This window comes from Balearica regulorum, chromosome 32, assembly GCF_011004875.1.
Source record: "Balearica regulorum gibbericeps isolate bBalReg1 chromosome 32, bBalReg1.pri, whole genome shotgun sequence".
Lineage (NCBI taxonomy): Eukaryota > Metazoa > Chordata > Aves > Gruiformes > Gruidae > Balearica > Balearica regulorum.
In genome coordinates, this window is record NC_046215.1 from 250,009 (window position 1) to 267,667 (window position 17,659).

Consider the following 17,659-nt stretch of genomic DNA (forward strand, 5'->3'; position numbering starts at 1 on the left):
CAGGTTGGAGGTTTTTTTGGCCAATTTAATGCTTTTTGTTGGGTTTTTCCTCCCCATCACACTGTGTGTGAGAAAAATACCCTCAATAGGAGAACAGTGATTTTTGTTTCCCCAGCTGTTTGTCAATGGAAAAAAGACCCAGAAAAACAGGGAGAACCCCCCTAAAAAAATATAAGGGAGCTCAATTTGAGGAAGAAAAGGGGGTTTGCTGCTGCTGGTAGATGCCTCATAGGAAGGTTTTGCAAGGGGAGAAGTCTCTGCTTAAGATTTGCAGGGAAATTAGGGGAAATGGGATAAAACCACTTGTTGCACCTCCCGGGATCACTCTGGCTGGGGCCTCCCCTCCCTGAGGTTTCACAGTCGCTGCCAGGATGTGAACAGGGACAGAGGCCACAGACGGGATTTTATCCCTCATTTCACCACCTACAAGCAAATAGAAGTGGGAAAAAAAAATAAACAAAATCAGCATCTTGAGACAGCAGGAGGCCGTTATTAGGGTTAAACCATGTAATAAAGTGCTGTTATCAGGCAGCACAAGGCAGGTCTCTGCCTCTTACAGCCCAAATTGCTCCACCTCCGCTGCCAGACTCACCTCCCCGTGTCGGCAGAGACTCTCGACGTCAGCCCAAGGAAGAGGAGAAACCGCCAGGAAAGGCGTCGGGGAGGGCGGCTGCTTTTATCTTCAGAGCCCTGACCGGGCAGCAGCGACTTTAAATAAGGCCCCTGACAAACCCACAACATCACAGATCACCACTACACCCAAATTACAACCTGGCTACGTTCGTAATTAGTCATTTCCCCGCTTGGTTTATGGCAAGGTTTACTTTGCTCTCGAAACACAACAGCTTGTTACAGCACAAGGTCTGGCGATGCTTCGTGTTGAGAGCGTATATCAAAGCGTTTCTTCAGAGAGTCCTGCTCCAACAAGCTTCCAAGACTTCATTTCTTCTGCTTTTCATCTGAAAAGCTTTTTAGAATTTAACTTGAAAGTTCATGCAAAAAAATAAAAGCATAAACAAAAAAAAAATAAATCCGCCTTTCTGTGTAGTTCAGCAGGCCCAGAGCCAGCTCTCAGTTGCTGGGGCAGGAACTCAGCCTCTTTTCACTCGAAGGCACCTCACAAGACTGACATCGGCCGTTCGGACAGCGGATCGCTTGGCATGGAGGGCACACAGCCCCCATTCCTCGAGCAGAGCCAGCAGATGTGCCTCGCAGCCCTCCCGCAGAGCCGCCACGGCGGCCGCCTGCACCCCAAAACCCTCCCGGGTGACAGAGAAACCTCGCACCAGCCCGCAAAAAGAGGCCACTGGGAGCAGCTTAAGGTGTTTTTTCCTCGAGAGACGGAGCTTTTTCCACAGGGTTGGAACCCGGGGAGGAGGCGGGCGTGTTTTGGGGGGGTTTGGGGCTGGAGAAGGAGCTTTTTGGGGGTTTTTTTTACCAGCGGCCACTTGCTTCGCCCGCGCCATCCCGCCCGCACTGCTCCCGCCAACCCCCGCGCCCCGCCTTCTAGAAGTACCCGGCGCGTTCTGATTGGCTGCTTTCCCACCCCCCCCACCGCAGCGTCCCATTGGCTGCCTCCTCCCCGCGCTGCCCCCCAATAACCCTCCTTAGTGCGGACCTGAGTGAGGACTGCACAACCAGGCGAAGGGCAGCAGCCGCGGAGGTACGGACCTGAGTGAGGACTGCGGTTCCCCTGGTGCCGCCCCCCCCCCCCCCCCCCCCCCAGTGGGCCCGTTCTAAGTGGGAACAGGCGGATTTTGGGGACGGGTTTGCAACTATTCGAGTAAATAATGGACGGGTGTTTATAAAAACGGGGCTCAAAAGGTTCTTTTTTAAATCACCGGCTTGTTATACCAACAAGACACCAATTTGGGCATATTTTGCCCCAAAATCCAGCTCCAGTGCAAACTGGGGAGGGGGGTGTCAGGGCTTTTAATCCTCTGATTTTGGGAAGGTTTGTTTCTTTTTGGGCATTTTCCCCGAGGGAGCAGCCAATGTGCTGGGAAATGGGGATTTTCAGCCTCAAAACGGTGCCCGCAGAGGGGGAAAAAAAAACAAATTGAGAAGGAATTGTTAATATAAGTGGCTCTGCGCTGCTGCCTCGAGGTAAAAATGCTGATAAACCCCCAAACCCCCTTTTTTGAGGGGGAAAACTGTCCCCTTCTTAATTGAAAAATAAGACAACTTTGTGTTCTTAGCACCAGTAGTGGAGGTGGGGAGGAAACAGCTCCAAAAATATCCCTAAAACCATCTGGATTTACCCCAAATCCTGCTTGGGAGGTGGGGGCAAAAATCCCTCCCAGTGTCACCACTCTGCCCAGTCTCCCCATCCTGGCCTTATCCCCCTCTTCTTATCCCAATTTATTGGGATAATTTCATCTCATCATTTAGTTTCTTCCATTTCATAACTTCCCCCGCTCTGAAAAGAGGCTTTTTCTCCCCAAAACAAACCTGAGCGGGATGTTCCCCTCCCCCAAACCCCTCACTGCCCACAACTCCCCAAAAAAGCCGCATCCGAGGGTTTATTTAAGCTAAAAAGGGGCACTTTTTTTAACATAAAATAGGCTTTTTAGCAGCAGAAATTATGTCCCTCCCGGCGCTCCAAGCCTGGAACATACGGAGCAGAACGTATAGACCAGCAAGCGCGCTGTGGTATAGGGCACAACTCCAGCGAGGGGAGCGTATGGACCGTGATATAGGGCCTGGATATAACACCCAGACCCTATAGCCCAATACCGGGACAAGACCACATAGCCCAGACCATATAGCCCCATATAGTATAGCGTATATATAGAGAGAGAGAACATATAGGGCCCAGAGCATACAGCAACGTATAGGGACTGGAGCACAGACCCTTATCCAGGTCCTAGACCCCACAACCCAACATAGGGCCTGGAATATAGGGCCGAGACCATATAGGAACCAGGGCATGTAGGTCTGTATAGATCCACACAGGTCTGTATAGACACATATAGATCTGTATAGACCCCTATAGGTCAGTTTATGGCCCGTAGTGCCCAGAGCATGGAGCTGAATATAGGGACGAGGCCCTGTAGAGCAATATAGGACCGGATGGAGCTGGTAGCTGTGGTGAGCGGTAGCAAAAGAAATCTGAATTTTGGGGGGTTTTTAGGTTTGGTTTTGGTTTGGTGGTTGTTGGGTTTTCTGGGTTTTTTTGCCTTTTATTCTGGAAAATAATTTCTCCGCTCGGAGCCGCCGTCACACAGAATTTCCCCCATTGCAGCACCGGGCGAGTGGCGCTTTGGCGCGTGTCAAATCCTCCTCGCTAAAGACACACACACACAAAAAAAAAACCAACCCACCCAAAAAAAAAAAAAAAAAAAAAGATTTAAAAGGAGGAAAACCCGCCCAAAAATAAAATACAACGAGCGGAACCACAGTGCCCGCTAACTCCAGCTGGGATCGTAACCCGTCCAGTCCGAAGGAGGGGCGAGATAAACGCGACGTCCCCGATAAACGAAGCTGACGATACCGCGATAACCGGCGCGGGGGACGCCGGATTTGAGGTCGTCCATCAGCCCCAGGGCTTTGGCGAAGGCTTTGAAGGAATCGCGGCCGCTGTACTGCAGGCGGACGGCGCCAAGCTCCCGTCGTCGGTTCCCTTGGAGCTCCTCCACCCTCACCTCCGGCGCGGCGTAAACCTTGTGCAGAAAAGAACGTTCGTACTCTTCCTTTTTGAGGTAAGAAAGATCCAGTTGGGTAAAAGGCACGAAACGGTCGTTAAGTTTGATAAATTTTAAATATTGATCGAAAAATTGCCCGTGGCTCACTCCTTTACGACCGAACGTCATCGTACGGGAGACTTCGGGGCGGATGCAGGAACGATCTCGGCGTTGTTCGGGTTGACGCATCCAATCGTCCCAAAAAGCTCGCGGCCATTTGGGTTCGAGTTCATCCCAAAGTTCGGCTAAAAGCAACCAACCGAGACCAGGAAAAAAATCAGTCCGGTAAAGTAATTCCGCTTGTCCGACGTCCACCATTTGCTCTTTCCCGTTATCGTTCCAAGCGGAGACGCACCAGAGGCTGCGATCGGCGAGGAGGAGCGGGAACGCCGCTTGGAAATACTCGAAAAAATCCGGAGCGACTTCTAAATCGTCCTCTACCACGATGGCAGCGCGGTAACGGAAGGTCCGAAAAACTTGTCCTAACGCCCAACGATAATGCCGAGCGATTTTATAATAACCTTGGAATTTACGGTGTTCTGCCGGCACCGGGATATCGCTGAGATCCGGTTGTCGGATGTGAGCCACGGCGTCACCGTAAGAAGCGATGACGCGAGCCGTTTCGGCGTGACCGCAATCCTGGCTAACGATGACAGGGAAACGTTGAGCCGAAGGTCGGTAACGTAAGAGTTTATCCAAACACCGCCGGACGGTGCTGCGGTCGCAAGCCATCACCAACACCGGTAAAACGGTGCCGGCGGGATCGGTGAGTCGCGGCGGCGCCGGGGAGGGCGGCGGGGGGGGTTTGGGGGTGATTCCAACCCCGCGGTGTCGCCCCCACAACCCGCTGTAGCGGTGAATTTGGCGCAGGAGTTCTTTTTGCCGTTCCAGTTCGGTTTCGGCATCTTGCGCCAAGCGAATCACTTCCGCCGTCAGTCGGTCGCCTTCGCCGGAGAAGGATGAGGAGGGCGGGCGGCTCCAGAGGAAGAGGAGGAGGAGGCCGTTCCAGGCGATGAAGAGCGCCGCCCCCCACAACACCAGGCTGCTCTTCTTCAGCATCCTTCAGCGCTCACTCCCACGCCATGGACCTGGGAGGGGGGGAAAAACGCAGGAGGAGGGGGGGGGGGTTAAAAACAGAGGGGATCCCCCCCTTGTACCCCCAAACCGGTCTGGATGGGGACGGGGACGCCCCACGGTTGTGTCACCCCAAAACGCTTGGTGAAACCCTGCCCCTCCCCCCAAAACAGAGGAACACACCCCACCCCCCCCTTCCTCCTCGGGGAGGGGAAGCGAAACCGCGCGGCCCCGGAGCCTCCTACCAGAAACGTGGCACCGCCGAGATATTAAAAAATAAAACAAACATTAGAAAAGGGAGGAGAAAAGCGCAAATTATAAACCTCAAGCCCAAATCTCGGTGCGGGGAGGAGGGGGCAGAGTCCACTCCCGTTAAACGTTAACCCGGGGGCCGGCTTTGGTGAGGATTTGCCGGGGGGGGGGGGGGAGAGGAGGGGGGTAGCAGGGAGAGCGGGGCGGTTTCTGTCCAAAAAATGGAGATAAATAAAATCAAATGTCAAATTTGAGCACTAAAATTCTCACAGATTCCTGGGTTTAGCGAGTTTTTACTCACCCGGAGCCCGGCCCGACTCCTGCCAGCGGAGGCAAGTTGTCAGCGAGGGCAGGAAAGGGGAGGAGGGGGGGAAAGGGGAATTAAAAGAAAACAGAAGAAAAAAAAGTAAGGAAGAGGGGAAAAAATACCCCAAGCACACAGAGAAAATAAAGAAAGAGAGAAAAAAAAGGTGATTGCTTAACTCCGGCAGGGAGCGGCTCAAGGGTTAATGCTGCCACGGGCCACGTTGGCGGGCGGAAAAAGGGAATTAAAAGGAAAAAAAAACACCCGGAAAAGGGATATTTAAAAGAAAAAAGAAGGGGTATAGAGCAGTAGGAGGGGAGTGAGCCCGGCAGCACCCTGGTTTCCCCCCAAGGGGAAGGGTGAAAGAGCCAGTAATCAAGAATTCCCCCTTCCCGGCCCCAAAATGCTGGTCTGGCCCCGGAAAAACTGCTGGAGAGAAGGAAAAAGGGGAAAAAAATAAAGGAGAAAAAAGTCAGTTTAAGGTATTTCGTGCTTCCTAGCGGGGTCCCTGCAGAGGGAGACGCTGGGGTTAAGCTGTACCTGCGGGGCCGAGAGCGGCTCAGCCTCGCGGCAGCCCAAACCACCAGTGTCCCAGCCCAAAATTGGGGGGTTTAGCCCCAAACCGAGGGGGTTTCAGCCCAAACCGAGGGGGTTTCAGCCACAGTTTTACCCGGTGTTTCTCGGCAGCGAGGCACAAGCCGGCGGCGAGGCGCTGAGTAAGCAGAGCTGGGGATTTTCCCTGCCCTCGGCTTTGCTCCAGGGGAGACTCCGAGCAACAGATAATTACATCGAATTAAATCCTCCGGTGCCCAAAAAAACCCCAAATCCGGGGAAGGGCGCAATGTGTCGTCCCCCCCCATTTTTTTTTTCCCCTCAGAGGTGAAACACCCCAATTCTGGAGATTCCTGAAGTTTTTTGGGGAGATTTTAAGCTCTTTTTCCTTGCCAAAGCATTCCCCAGAGACCCCAAACCCACCAGAATTCGGGCAAACATCCACCAGTTTTGTGCCACCACGCCTAAATTATTCATTAATTATTTAATTTTTTTTAATTAATCCAGGCTCATTTTTGCACCCTGTGGGAATGCAGCTCTGGCCTCGGCTACGCCAAAACACCCAGAACGGCCTGAGGAAGCAAGTGCTGCTTTCAGGGAACCCCCCACCCCAATTTTGCTCCTCATTTTTCCACTTTTTTTGCTTCATTTCATCCCAGATGAGGCCAAAATAAGCCAAGATGAAGTGGCTCCATGAAAATAAACCCTCGTCTTGGGCAAAATGAACCCCTTCTCCCATGGGATTTGCTGCTGAGCATCACCCCAGCGCCTCGATCTTCCTAAAAATCCAAATTTTTTTCCCCCTTTTTTTCTTTTTTGAGAGATTTTAACCCCCTTCCAGTGGGAATTAGAAGGTGAGCGGCCAGGAAAAATATCTGCCTTTGCTCTCTGGGTGAAAATCCTCAGGGTTTACCTGGTTGCGGCTCGCTCCAGGGGGAGGGGGGTCGCTGGGGTTCCCCCCTCCCCCTCCTTTTCCAGAGCCGCCCGGGAATCCCTCGGGAATCGGGGGACGAGGTCGCTGCTTCTCTCCTGTCGGAGCTTCCTCGTGGTGGGGGGCGGCGGTGTCAGGCCATGGCGGTGGCTGTGTCCGTCTGTCTGTCCGTTATCTCGCGGCTGAGCACCCCCCAGCCCCCGGCCATGGTTTTTACGGGGGTGGGTATCTCCAGTGAGCTCTAAAAATGGGGAGGAAAAGGTTAAAATGCCCAAATCCTTGCCCTTTTATAGAAGGAACAGCCCCTCCCACAGCTCCCCAGGGATGGGGCAGCCCCCCCAAAACCCCCAGGGAGAGGAATTCCTGCAGGGAACGGGGGGCAGCTCCTCCCAGCCCCATAGGGAAGCCCCCCTATAGGGCACAGGGGACCCCCCCAGCCCCTCCTGACCCCCACAGGGGACCAGGGGGCCCGCCCAGCCCCACAGCAGCCCATCCTGACACCTCTATAGGGCGCAGGGGAGCCCCCTCAGCCCTCCTGACTCCCCTATAGGGATCAGACCCACCCAGCAGCTCCCCAGCTCCTCCTGACACCCCCACAGTGCAAAGGAGCCCCCTCAGCCCTCCTGACCCCCATACGAGGATCAGGGGACACCCCCAGCGCTCCCGACACCCCCCCAGGGCTCAGAGGAGCCCCCCAGCAGCCCCCCCCAGCCCCTCCTCACACCCCCACAGGGGCCACCGAAGGCCCCTCCACCCCCCCAGGGCACAGGGCCGGCACCTCCACGGCTGTAGGCGACAGGAGGGCCCCCCCCAGCCACAAGGGACAGGGGCACACACCCCCCCCAGGCCGCCCCCCACCCCCGTGAGGCCGGATCCAGCCCCGGGCCCCCCCCCCCCCCCGGTACCAGCGGCGCCTCCCGGCAGCGCCCGCCACTTCCGCTCCGCCGCACCGGAAGCGACGCCATGGCAACGGCGAGACCCCGCCCCTGACTCCTCCCCCTCCCCATGCAGACCACGCCCACCACCGTGCTAGACCACACCCCCCGCCGGCCCAAGGGACCGCCCACCACCCCGGGAGGGGACCGCCCCCCCGCAGCCGGGACACGCCCCCTGACAGACCACGCCCCTCCGCTGGAAGGCCACGCCCCCTTCCTGATTAATTAACGGCGGATTAATTAATCAATCTCTGGGAGCTTCGCTAATCAATTAATACTGGCTTAATTGATCGATCCCTGGGGGTTCTGCTAATCAATTAACGGCATCTTCATCAATCAATCAGGCCACTAATTAACTCCTCGCTCCGTAAACCTGTGTTGGTGGGGGAAGAAGTGACGTAGAGGAAGGGGCGGGGCGGGGCGGCGCAGGCGCGCGGCTGGGCTGGAAGGTTTCCCTTTCGCGCGCGCGCTCCGGCCGCTCTAGGCGCCGCGGAGGAGGTTGGACTTGTCTGCTCCGGAGGGGGGGGGGCTGGGAAAGAATGGGGGTGATGGGGGGGATTGGGGTGCTATTGGGGGGCTGGGGGCAGTGGGCGTGATGGGGAGCTGGGGGGGAAAGTGGGGTGTTTGGGGGGGTGTGCTATAGGGGGGCAGTGGGGGTGATTGGGGGGGCAGTGGGGGGTATTGGGGGGGCAGTGGGGGTGATTGGGGGGTATTGGGGGGGCAGTGGGGGTATTTGGGGTGATTGGGGGGGCAGTGGGGGTGATTGGGGGGTGATTGGGGGGCAGTGGGGGTGATTGGGGGGTGATTGGGGGGGCAGTGGGGGTATTGGGGGGGCAGTGGAGGTGACTGGGGCCGGAGGAGAATGGGGGGCAGTGGGGTGAGGGGGGTGCTGGGGGGGCGCTGGGGGCTCAGTGGCACCGCAGAATATGGGGGGGACGGGGGACGGGGAGCCCCTCTGACATCCAACCCCCCCCCCCCCCCCCAGCCATGGAGCTGCCCCCCTCCTGCTTCCAGTCCTGCCTGGATTTCTGCCCCGAGTGCGGCTCCGTCCTGCCCCGGCCGGGTCCCCACAGCACCGTCCGCTGCCCCCGCTGCGCCTTCACCCTCCAGAGTGCCGGTCCGGGGGGGGGGGGGGGCAGGCACCGGGCTGCCTGGGTCCCCTCTGACACCACCACCCCCCCCGGGACCCCCTGACTTCATTTCCCCCCCTCCTCCCCCAGATTTTGAGGGTAAAACCATCCGCAGCGCCATCGAGTTCAACCGGCTGGACCTTGCGGCGGGGCGGGGGCCGGATCCTGCACCCCACCTCGAGGGGCCCCTGGTGAGTTGGGGGGGGGAAACGGACAGACAACCCCCCTAGAATGGGGTCACCCCCATGTGAGGCATAAAACTCCTTGGGGCCAGGATATTTGGGGGTTCCCCCCTCTCAGGTTGGGTTTAACCCCCTCCCTCCTGAGCTGGGGGGGGGGATTAAGCCCCCGAGGCAGGGGGTAACCCCCACGGTTTGGGGGGGGCCAGGTGGAGCGGCGCTGCCCCCGCTGCGGGCACGAGGGCATGGCGTACCGCACGCGGCAGATGCGCTCAGCCGACGAGGGCCAGACCGTCTTCTACACCTGCCCCCGCTGCTGGTGAGGGACACCCCCCCATTTTAACCCCCCTTTTTTCCCCCCCAAGTCCTGGGGGGGACCCCCCCAGCCCCCCCATAACCACCCCGTCCTTTCCCCACAGGTTTCAGGAGAAGGAGGATTCGTGACGGGGTTTCCTCCCCCTCCCCACCCCCCTGTGGGTAATAAAAGCTTTGGGTTTTTTTTATTTAGGGCTGTGCTTGGGGGTGTCTCGGTTGCCCCCCAAACCACCCCCCCAGCCCCTGAATTGCCCCCCCAGTCCCTATCTGCCCCCCAAACCACCCCCCCAGCCCCTGAATTGCCCCCCCAGTCCCTATCTGCCCCCCAAACCACCCCCCCAGCCCCTGAATTGCCCCTTCAGACCTTATTTGCCCCCCAAAATACTTTATTGGTCCCCCTAAATTGCCCCCCCCCCCCCCAGCCCTTGAATATTCCTTCCAGGCCCAAACTGCCCCCCCAGCCTCTATCTGCCCCCTAAACTGCCCCCCCCCAGCTCCTATCTGCCCCCCAACCTGCCCCTTCAGCCCCTGTGCGCATGCGCTCTGCCCTTCGCCGCTGTACGGCGGAAGTGCAACCTCAGCGGGGGAACGTATCGTACGGCGGACCTACCGGAAGTGCCCCCTCCGCCCGCCGGAAGTGGGTGTGGGGGCGGCGGTGGGCGCTACACCGGGGCGGCGGCGGCGAGAGCGGCCCCGGCCCGGCCCTTCCCGGTGCCCCCCCCCCCCCCCCCACCGCAGCGGGGCCTCGGCGGTGGCCGGGACCCCCCTTCCACCTGCCCCGGGGGACCGCTCCGCCCGGCTGGAACCATGGCGGAGGCGGCGGATAGCGGCAGCTGCGGCACTGCCACCGTCACCGAGACCGGGGCTGCTGAGCCGGTGAGGGCCGCTGAGGCCTATGGATGCCGGGGGGGGGTATAGATACTGGGGGGGGCTGTAAGCTCCAGGGGGTATAGATATTGGGGGGGGGGGGTGTGACAGGAATGGGGACGGTGTCAGGGGACGGGACCGGGGCTGGGGGGGGCGGTGTCAGGGGACGGGACCGGGGTTACTGCAGCCGCTGACACCCCTGTGTCCCCCCCGTCCCCCCCAGGAGAACCGCAGCCTGACCCTGAAGTTGCGCAAGCGGAAGCCGGACAAGAAGGTTGAGTGGTCGAGCGACACCGTGGACAACGAGCACCTGGGCCGACGCTCCTCCAAGTGTGAGTGGCCCTGGGGAGGCCCCGGGTCCCCCCCCGGACACCTGGGTCCCCCCTGGGGACACGTCTGTCCCCTGACACCCCCCCCGTAACCGCCCCCCCCCCCAGGCTGCTGCATCTACGAGAAGCCGCGGGCGTTCGGGGAGAGCTCGACGGAGAGCGAGGATGAGGACGAGGAGCCGGTGGCGAGGGATGAAGGCTGCGGCCACCTCCACTGCGTCCGGGGACATAAACGGGGGCGGGGGCGGCGGGGGGGGGCTGCGGGGGAGGCGCCGGGGGCGGGGGAGGCACCCCAAGCGCTGCCCCCCGGGCCCCCCGCCCCTATGGAGCACTGAGGAACCCCCCAGCACCCCCCAGCCCAAACATCTCCCCCCCCATCACCTCGGGGGCTGATCCCCCCCAACTATCAATGCCTGAGCCCCCCCAGATTGATGCCTGACACCCCCCTGAACTCCTGAGGACACCCCAAAATGCTGATGCCTGATGTGCCCCCCCCAATCGATACCCCCCAAATATCACTGCCTGAGCCCCCCCAAATCAATACCCCCCCAAACACCCTCTCCTTCCCCAGCCCCACCCACCCCCCAACGTTTGGGGGGGACATTTTGGGGGTGCCCCCCCCCCCATGGCACCTGTGGCATTAAAGGTGGCACCGCTGCAACCGCTGCCGTGACACTTGTCGGGAGAGCCGGCATTTATTGGGGGCTGTCAGCGAGGAGGAGGAGGGAGGGGCTGGCTTTTGGGGGGCTCCCCCCGAACCATCCCAGGGGGCTCCTCCTCTGGGGATGGGGGGCGCGGGGGGGCGGCGTCGGCTCGGAGCTGGGCCCCCAGGCTGTGGGGAGAGGGGGGGGGTTAGTGTCACTAAAAAGGGGGGGGACACACACACTTCTGGGGGGGTAGGGGAAGGGTCCCCAAGGGGGAAGGTGCCACCAGCCCGGGGTGTGTCCCCAGGGGAGGGACAAAGTGCCACCAAAACAAGTGTCACCGCCCAAAAATGTCACCCAGCCGGATCGGGCCCCACCCGGCACGTGAGCCCTGGCGCCTGGGGGGGGCGGTGGCGGGGTCACCCCGGGGTGGGGACACCCTGCGGGGGGGAACTCAGGCGTCCGGGCACGTGAGGGATGGGGCACGGGGTCACAACCGGAGCTCTGGGTGCCCCTGGCACCCCCAAAGAGCTGGGTGCCCCCCAGCACCCCCCAGATGTCTGAGTTTCCCCCTTAGCACCCCAAGTCCTCCCCAGATGCCTGGGTCCTCCAAAGCCCCCCAGTCATCCCCCCCCAAATCCCCCCAGGTGTCCCCCCCCAGCATCCCAAATCCCCCCAGACACCTGGGCCCCCCAGTCTCCCCAGGTGTCTGTGTCCCCCAAATCCCCCCAGACACCTGGGGCCCCAAGTCTCCCCTGATATCTATGTCCCCTGAGTCCCCAAAATCTCCCCAGTTCCCCCCCTAATTCCCCCGGACACCCAGGTCCCCTAAGTCTCCCAAGTGCCCCCAGTCCCTCCCCCCAGTTTCCCTTCCTTCCACCTGGGTCGCCCTGTTACCCCCCCCACCCCTAAATCTCCCCAGACACCTGGGTCCCCCCAGCACACACCCCCCCCCCCAAATCCCCCCCCCTTGTCGTCCCCCCCCTTTTTACCTGCGGCGCTGCTGCCGGCGGGGGGGGCCGGGGGTTCCCCGAGCCAGACGCTGGGCGATGCGACTCTCGACGGCCAGAGCCACGGGGGTACGGAGCCGGCGAGGGGCGCAGGGCAGGCAGCACCGCGGGCAGGAGAAGGCAGCGGGGGGCTCCCCAGGACAGGCAGCGGGCAGGCAGCGGCGGCAGCAGCTGTGGTTGCAGGCAAAGAGAACGGGGTCCCGCAGCGGCTGCCCGCAGGCCGGGCACAAAGTCTCCCGTACCAACCGGGCCAGCGGACCTCGTTCCGGTGGCCCTGAGGGGGCCATGGCGTGTGGAGGCGTGTGGGAGGCGTGTGGCAGGCGTGTGCGAGGAGGGGAGGAGGCACGGAGGACGGCCCACGCGTGGGCGATGGCGGGGAAGGGACGGGGAGGGAGGGACAGGGGAATACGGGGACGGGAGGGACAGGGGGAGGGACGTAAAGGGACACGGATGGACACGGGGAGGGACAACAAGGGACAAGGATGGACACGAGGACACACGGGAAAGAGGTGACATGAGGACACGTGGAGGGACGTAAAGGGACACGGACACACAGGACACAGACGTAGGGACACGGATGGACACGGGGACACTCGGACAGGGACACGGACGGACAGGGAGGGTCACGCAGACGGACACACGGAAGGACACGGAGGGACATAAAGGGACACGGATGGATGTGGGGACACACGGGCAGGGACACGGATGGACACGGGGACAGGCAGAGGGACACAGACTGACGTGGGGACATGCAGGGGGACACTGGGGGGCACGGAGGGACACAGGGACGTGCAGGGACACGGACCCCAGGACGTGCACGGGGCCGGGGACACGCAGAGGGACCCGCGGACAGAGGGACCCGGCCCTGCCACACACCTGCGCCTGCTGATCTGGCACCGAGCCGGATCCGGCTGCTGCCGGGAGCCCCACCCCGGCCGTGCCGACACCGGGGATGCGGCTCCTGGTGGTGCCGGTGAGCCAGATCCCAAAGGTGCCGGAGAGCCGGGCCGTGGCAGAGCTGGACAATAAAGAGCGAGAGCCTGGCAGTGCCGGAGAGCCAAATCCCGGTGGTGCCGGATGCCGGAGAGCCAAACCCCGCCTATGCCGGAGCACCGGATGCTGGTGGTGCCAGAGCCAAACCCCATCTGTGCCACAGCTCCAGACCCTGGCAGCGGCGCCAGATGTCAGGGAGCCAAACCTGGTAGTGCCAGAGCGTCGGATGCTGGCAGTGCCGCATGGCCAAGCGCCAAGTGCCGGTGGTGCCGGATTGCCAGACCTTGGCAGTGCTGGATTTCGGAGAGCTAAACCCCAGCGGTGCCACATCGCCGGATCCCGGTGGTGCCAGATGTCAGAGCGCCAAACCCCAGAGCTGCCGGATCACCGGATCCCGGTGGTGCCAGATGTCGGAGAGCCAAACCCCAGCAGTGCCGGATATCAGAGCGCCAAACCCCGGCAGCGCCGGATCTTGGTGCTACCAAATACCACGAAGCCAAACCCCGCCGGCGCCGCTTCCCCCCTCACTCCCAATCCGTAGGCGAACGGATAACGAGAGGTGCCGCGTTTTTCCTGCCGGCGCGGATCCCGGGATAAAAAAGCGGCCAAATCTTTTCGGTGAAAGTATCGGTGAAGGTGTAAATGTGGGAGCGATCGGTGACGTTATAAAAAGCCACTTTCCCGGCTTCGTAGTCCACGAAGACCCCGACCCGTTTGGGTTTCACCCTCACCGTCAGCGGCGTGAAGGGGGTGGTGGTGGCCGCGTACTTATCGCCGTTCCAGAGCCGTACCCGCCAATATCCCGTCTCCGGTAACGGCGTTAATTCCCCTTTTCGACTCACCGAATCCTTACAAACGCCGAGAGCCCAGTGGGTTTTATCACCGACTTCCACCTCCCAGTAATGACGACCGGAGGTAAAACCCTGCGTCGCCAAAACGCAGGGGTAGATGGTGAAACGTCGCGGGGTATCCGGTAAATCCCGGGGTCGAACTTCCACGAAACGAACGCTTTTCCGATCTTCCGATAAAACCAGGTTGGGATGAGCCGTGTCGGGATCCAGCGTCACTTCACCTGGATGGCAACGCCAAAAGGAAAGGGGGGGATTTAAGGTGGGGAGCAGGGGGGGATCCCGGCTGCAGCGCAATGTGGCGGTGGGGGGGGGTTCCTCACCGATGAGGCGCCGGGTGATTTTCCGGAGGGTGAAATATTGCCGGGGAAAACTGCAAAAGTTTTTTTCCAGCTCGATGGGGACAGACGCCGGTTCTTCCACTGGTGTCGTCGCCGCTTCACACCTGCCGGCAGCCCCCAGGGGGGAAAGTGGGACGCGCCAGCCGACGCGTCCCCAAATCCCCAATTTGTGCCCCAAAAACGGGAGTTTGGAGAACAGCACAGTCACCTGCGCGGTTCTTACCTGGCCAGGGTGTCCTTGATGTCCTGAAATGGGGGAAAGCAGGGAAAAGGGAGGGGGGAAGCAGGAAGAAGGGGGGTTAGGTGTGCTAGAAGTCGATCTCAGGGGCAGGACTGGTCCCACCCGCAGGGATCCCAGCACCGACCCCTGCCTCTGACCCGATCCCCAGCACAGATTCCCTCCCCGGGGGTGATCCAGCCCCCAAACCCGTTCCCTTTCCTGACAATCCCGTCCCCCAAAAAGCAATCCTGTCCCCTGGGGTGATCCCGTCCCCAAAACCGACCCCGTTGGCAGTGACGATCCCACCTTCAGCATCTCGGCGCCCGACTGCAGACACTTCTCCTCCAGCTCGGCCACGAGGGCGGCCAGGACCCGGCGCTGCTCCCCGAGCTGAGCCAGGTTGGCCTGAAGCCGCTGCAGGATCTCGCGCTCTTCCTCCTCCAACCGTCGCAGCAGCAGCCGCTCCTCTTCCTCCAGCAGCTGGTGAAGCTCCTCAAATTCCCGGGCGATGCGTTCCCGACGCAGAGCCACCTTCCTCTGCCGGGAAAAGACACCGGTGAGCGCCAGGAGTTGCCGGGATCTTCCCGGTTTCCCCCCGACACTATCAACCTGCCTTCAGCTCGCTCGGTTTTTTCTCCTCCCGAGCTCGGCAGCCAGCGACAGCTTCCAGCTTTCGCTCCAGCGGCTCCAGGCAGCGCTGCAGCTTCTCCTACCGGGGGGGAAAAAAAGGAGGGTGGTGACAGGATGGGACCCCCCGTCCTCCGTCCCAAATCATTCACCCTCAAATTCCTCCACTGTCAAGGCTGGAGATGGGGATGGGGATGAGCTACGGCAAAAATCCTCTCCCTGGATGGTCTTAGGGAAGAATTTGGGGGTGAAAATGGAGAAAAGGATGAGCCGATGGCCAAACTCCTCTGTAAATGGTTTCAGGGAGATGGAAAATGAAGACAGGGACAGGATGGTGCCCAAATTCCCTCCACAAATGGTCTCAGGGAGAGAGTTTGGGGCTAAATCTCATCATCAGGGGCTCTGAAACAGGGATGAGGATGAGCCAGGGCCAAAATCCCTCCAAAAAAAGACTCAGGGAGAGAGTTTTGGGGCTGAAAACAGAGATGGGGACAGGATAGTGCCCGAATGTCCTCCACAAATGGTCTCAGCAGGAGAGTTTGGGGCAAAATCCCATCACCAGGGGCTGGAAGGAGTTGGGGATGAGTCCACAGCCAAATTCCCTCCAGAAACACCCTCAGAGAGGAGACATTTTGGGGCTGAATCTCACTGGAAACGTGGAGAGGCCACAGCTGAACCCCACCCCCCCCCAGGATGATCTTGGGGAAGAATTTGGGGCTGAAAACAGAGACAGAGACTCATCAGAGCCAAACCCCCTCCCCAAACGGCCTCAGGGAGCAAAGCTGGGGCTAAAAATAAGAATCAGGGATGTGTTCCCCCCCGCCAACAATTTCACCCCAAAAAGGTTTCAGTTCCCCCCAAACCTTGTACTCGAGAGCCGCGTCGTCGAGGGGGACGAGGACGTGGGCGCGATGCGCGTGGGAGATCTCGCAGAGCAGACAAACGGGAGCTTGATCGTCACGACAAAAACGAGCCAGAACTTGACCGTGAGCTTGGCAAAGGCTTTCCTCCCTGGTTTTCCTTTTAGCTCCGCGCAGCTGCCGAGCGGCTTCTACCATGTTGCCGAGTTGGCGGTTGGGTCGAAGAGCGCGATGGCGGGAAGTTTTACGACAGACGGGGCAGGGAAAATCACGCGCCAGCTCGGCCCACCAGCGGGTGATGCAACGACGGCAAAAATTGTGACCGCACTCGATGATGACGGGATCTTGGAGATATTCCAGGCAGACGGAACAACTCGCTTCCACCCGTAACGTCTCCAGGGGGTCGGTCCCCGACATGGTGGCGACGCCGTTGACCCCCCTAAAGATTTGGGGGGGGCTGACGATGATGGGTGAGCTCGGGTTTGAAGAGCGTTTTTTTGGGGGAAAAGAGCTTAAATCTGTTGAGGCGGCGAGCAGGTTTAGTAGGAATGTAACATCCGAGGTGCGGTGATGTGGGTTCAAAGCGCTTTTGGGGAGAAAACAGCTCAATTCTGTCAAGACGATGATGTCATTTCGGCGGGAAGCGATGCTGAGGGGATGACGTGGGGTTCGAAGCAGTTTTGGGGAGAAAACAGCTCAGTTTTGTCAAGGTGATGATGCGGTTTTGGTAGGAAGCGACGCCAAGGTGTTTGAAGGGGTTTTGGGGAGAAAGGAGCTGAATTCGGTCAAGGCGGTGATGCCATTGTGGTGCGAAGCGATGCGGAGGGGACAGCGCAGGTTTGGAGCAGTTTTGGGGAGAAAACAGGTTAAATCCGCAAAGGCTATGACGTAGGTTCGGTGTAAAGCTGTATCAAGGTGGCAGCGCGGTTTCTAAGAGGTTTTGAGGAGAAAAAAAAGCTCAATTCCATCAAAACGATGACGTCACGTTGGCGGGAAGCGATGCCGAGGTGCCGGTGCCGTTTCTGAGAGCTTTTTTTTGGGGGGGGGGAAACAGCTGAATTCAGTTAAAAGAATAACGCGCTGGTGACAGTGGGAGGCGTTGCCATGGAGACGGGGCCGTTTCGGGGCCTTTTGGGGCGACAGCAGGAGGCCCTATATGGGTCCCCCTATAGAAAAGGAGCCCTAAAGCGGCTGTTCCAGGGTGCCTATAGCGGAGGCGCTATAGGAAGAGCCCTTAGAGGGGGCACCCCATAGACAGAGGCCGTTGCGGGGCCCCTACAGGGGGAGGCCCTATAGGAAAGGGCCCTATAGGGGCGGCCCTGTCGGGGGGGGGAGGCGGTTCAGGTCGCTATAGGGGGCCCCACAGGGGCCATCCCACAGGGAAGGGCCGTGCACGGGTTCCTATAGGTGTCACCCTATAGGGAAGGGGCGTTCCGGGGTCCCTACGGGGCGGTCTCGGCCCACTCACCGCCGCAGCGCCGGGCCCCGCGCCGGAAGTGACGTCTTCTCCCAAGGCCGGAAGTGACAACACATAACGACGCGCCTTCCAGTACTGGCTGACGCCC

The 17,659-nt window shown here is 60.1% G+C and overlaps 5 protein-coding genes across 10 annotated transcripts in view; 2 read left to right on the forward strand and 3 right to left on the reverse strand.

Annotated features, from left to right (window-relative positions):
- LOC104631832 (uncharacterized) overlaps positions 1 to 17,659 on the reverse strand; it is a 244,583-nt gene that overhangs the window by 96,366 nt on the left and 130,558 nt on the right. The window lies entirely within an intron of this gene.
- Positions 7 to 7,774, reverse strand: MGAT1 (alpha-1,3-mannosyl-glycoprotein 2-beta-N-acetylglucosaminyltransferase). 5 transcript variants are annotated; one of them, XM_075738378.1, is made up of 4 exons: positions 7,702 to 7,774; positions 6,779 to 7,037; positions 5,311 to 5,742; positions 7 to 4,771 (listed from the first exon to the last, which is right to left on the reverse strand). In XM_075738378.1, exon 4 carries the CDS (start codon positions 4,740 to 4,742, stop codon positions 3,408 to 3,410), a length of 1,335 nt encoding a protein of 444 aa, XP_075594493.1. In that variant the 5' UTR covers positions 4,743 to 4,771; positions 5,311 to 5,742; positions 6,779 to 7,037; positions 7,702 to 7,774; the 3' UTR covers positions 7 to 3,407. The 5 variants fall into 5 exon arrangements, with proteins under 5 accessions (XP_075594493.1, XP_075594491.1, XP_075594492.1 ...); XM_075738376.1 differs by lacking the exon at positions 5,311 to 5,742; XM_075738377.1 differs by lacking the exons at positions 5,311 to 5,742; positions 7,702 to 7,774 and adding an exon at positions 7,575 to 7,657.
- Positions 8,136 to 9,542, forward strand: POLR1H (RNA polymerase I subunit H). The gene is made up of 5 exons (XM_075738458.1): positions 8,136 to 8,229; positions 8,717 to 8,848; positions 8,952 to 9,052; positions 9,250 to 9,359; positions 9,460 to 9,542. The coding sequence occupies exons 2-5, from the start codon at positions 8,719 to 8,721 to the stop codon at positions 9,482 to 9,484; spliced, it is 366 nt and encodes a 121-aa protein (XP_075594573.1). The 5' UTR covers positions 8,136 to 8,229; positions 8,717 to 8,718; the 3' UTR covers positions 9,485 to 9,542.
- PPP1R11 (protein phosphatase 1 regulatory inhibitor subunit 11) lies at positions 9,887 to 11,224 on the forward strand. Its single transcript, XM_075738457.1, has 3 exons — positions 9,887 to 10,231; positions 10,446 to 10,554; positions 10,660 to 11,224. The coding sequence occupies exons 1-3, from the start codon at positions 10,163 to 10,165 to the stop codon at positions 10,884 to 10,886; spliced, it is 405 nt and encodes a 134-aa protein (XP_075594572.1). The 5' UTR covers positions 9,887 to 10,162; the 3' UTR covers positions 10,887 to 11,224.
- On the reverse strand, positions 11,228 to 17,654 carry LOC104639751 (E3 ubiquitin-protein ligase TRIM39-like). Of its 2 annotated transcripts, XM_075738363.1 has the most exons (9): positions 17,563 to 17,654; positions 16,098 to 17,123; positions 15,221 to 15,316; positions 14,914 to 15,144; positions 14,611 to 14,633; positions 14,370 to 14,491; positions 13,011 to 14,270; positions 12,188 to 12,967; positions 11,228 to 11,383 (listed from the first exon to the last, which is right to left on the reverse strand). In XM_075738363.1, the coding sequence occupies exons 2-7, from the start codon at positions 16,509 to 16,511 to the stop codon at positions 13,723 to 13,725; spliced, it is 1,434 nt and encodes a 477-aa protein (XP_075594478.1). In that variant the 5' UTR covers positions 16,512 to 17,123; positions 17,563 to 17,654; the 3' UTR covers positions 11,228 to 11,383; positions 12,188 to 12,967; positions 13,011 to 13,722. The 2 variants fall into 2 exon arrangements, with proteins under 2 accessions (XP_075594478.1, XP_075594477.1); XM_075738362.1 differs by having other exon boundaries at positions 16,098 to 17,637.

Excerpts from the sequence above, each read along its gene's own strand:
- MGAT1 (XM_075738376.1), bottom strand. The coding sequence starts at position 4,742 with ATGCTGAAGAAGAGCAGCCTGGTGTTGTGGGGGGCGGCGCTCTTCATC.
- POLR1H (XM_075738458.1), top strand. The coding sequence starts at position 8,719 with ATGGAGCTGCCCCCCTCCTGCTTCCAGTCCTGCCTGGATTTCTGCCCC. Across the intron at positions 8,849-8,951 it reads CTTCACCCTCCAGAGTGCCG|ATTTTGAGGGTAAAACCATC; the intron begins GTCCGGGGGGGG and ends CTCCTCCCCCAG. Across the intron at positions 9,360-9,459 it reads TACACCTGCCCCCGCTGCTG|GTTTCAGGAGAAGGAGGATT; the intron begins GTGAGGGACACC and ends CTTTCCCCACAG.
- PPP1R11 (XM_075738457.1), top strand. The coding sequence starts at position 10,163 with ATGGCGGAGGCGGCGGATAGCGGCAGCTGCGGCACTGCCACCGTCACC. Across the intron at positions 10,232-10,445 it reads AGACCGGGGCTGCTGAGCCG|GAGAACCGCAGCCTGACCCT; the intron begins GTGAGGGCCGCT and ends CGTCCCCCCCAG. Across the intron at positions 10,555-10,659 it reads GGGCCGACGCTCCTCCAAGT|GCTGCTGCATCTACGAGAAG; the intron begins GTGAGTGGCCCT and ends CCCCCCCCCCAG.
- LOC104639751 (XM_075738363.1), bottom strand. The coding sequence starts at position 16,511 with ATGTCGGGGACCGACCCCCTGGAGACGTTACGGGTGGAAGCGAGTTGT. Across the intron at positions 15,317-16,097 it reads ACGCGGCTCTCGAGTACAAG|GAGAAGCTGCAGCGCTGCCT; the intron begins GTTTGGGGGGAA and ends CCCCCCCGGTAG. Across the intron at positions 15,145-15,220 it reads AAAAACCGAGCGAGCTGAAG|AGGAAGGTGGCTCTGCGTCG; the intron begins GCAGGTTGATAG and ends TTTTCCCGGCAG.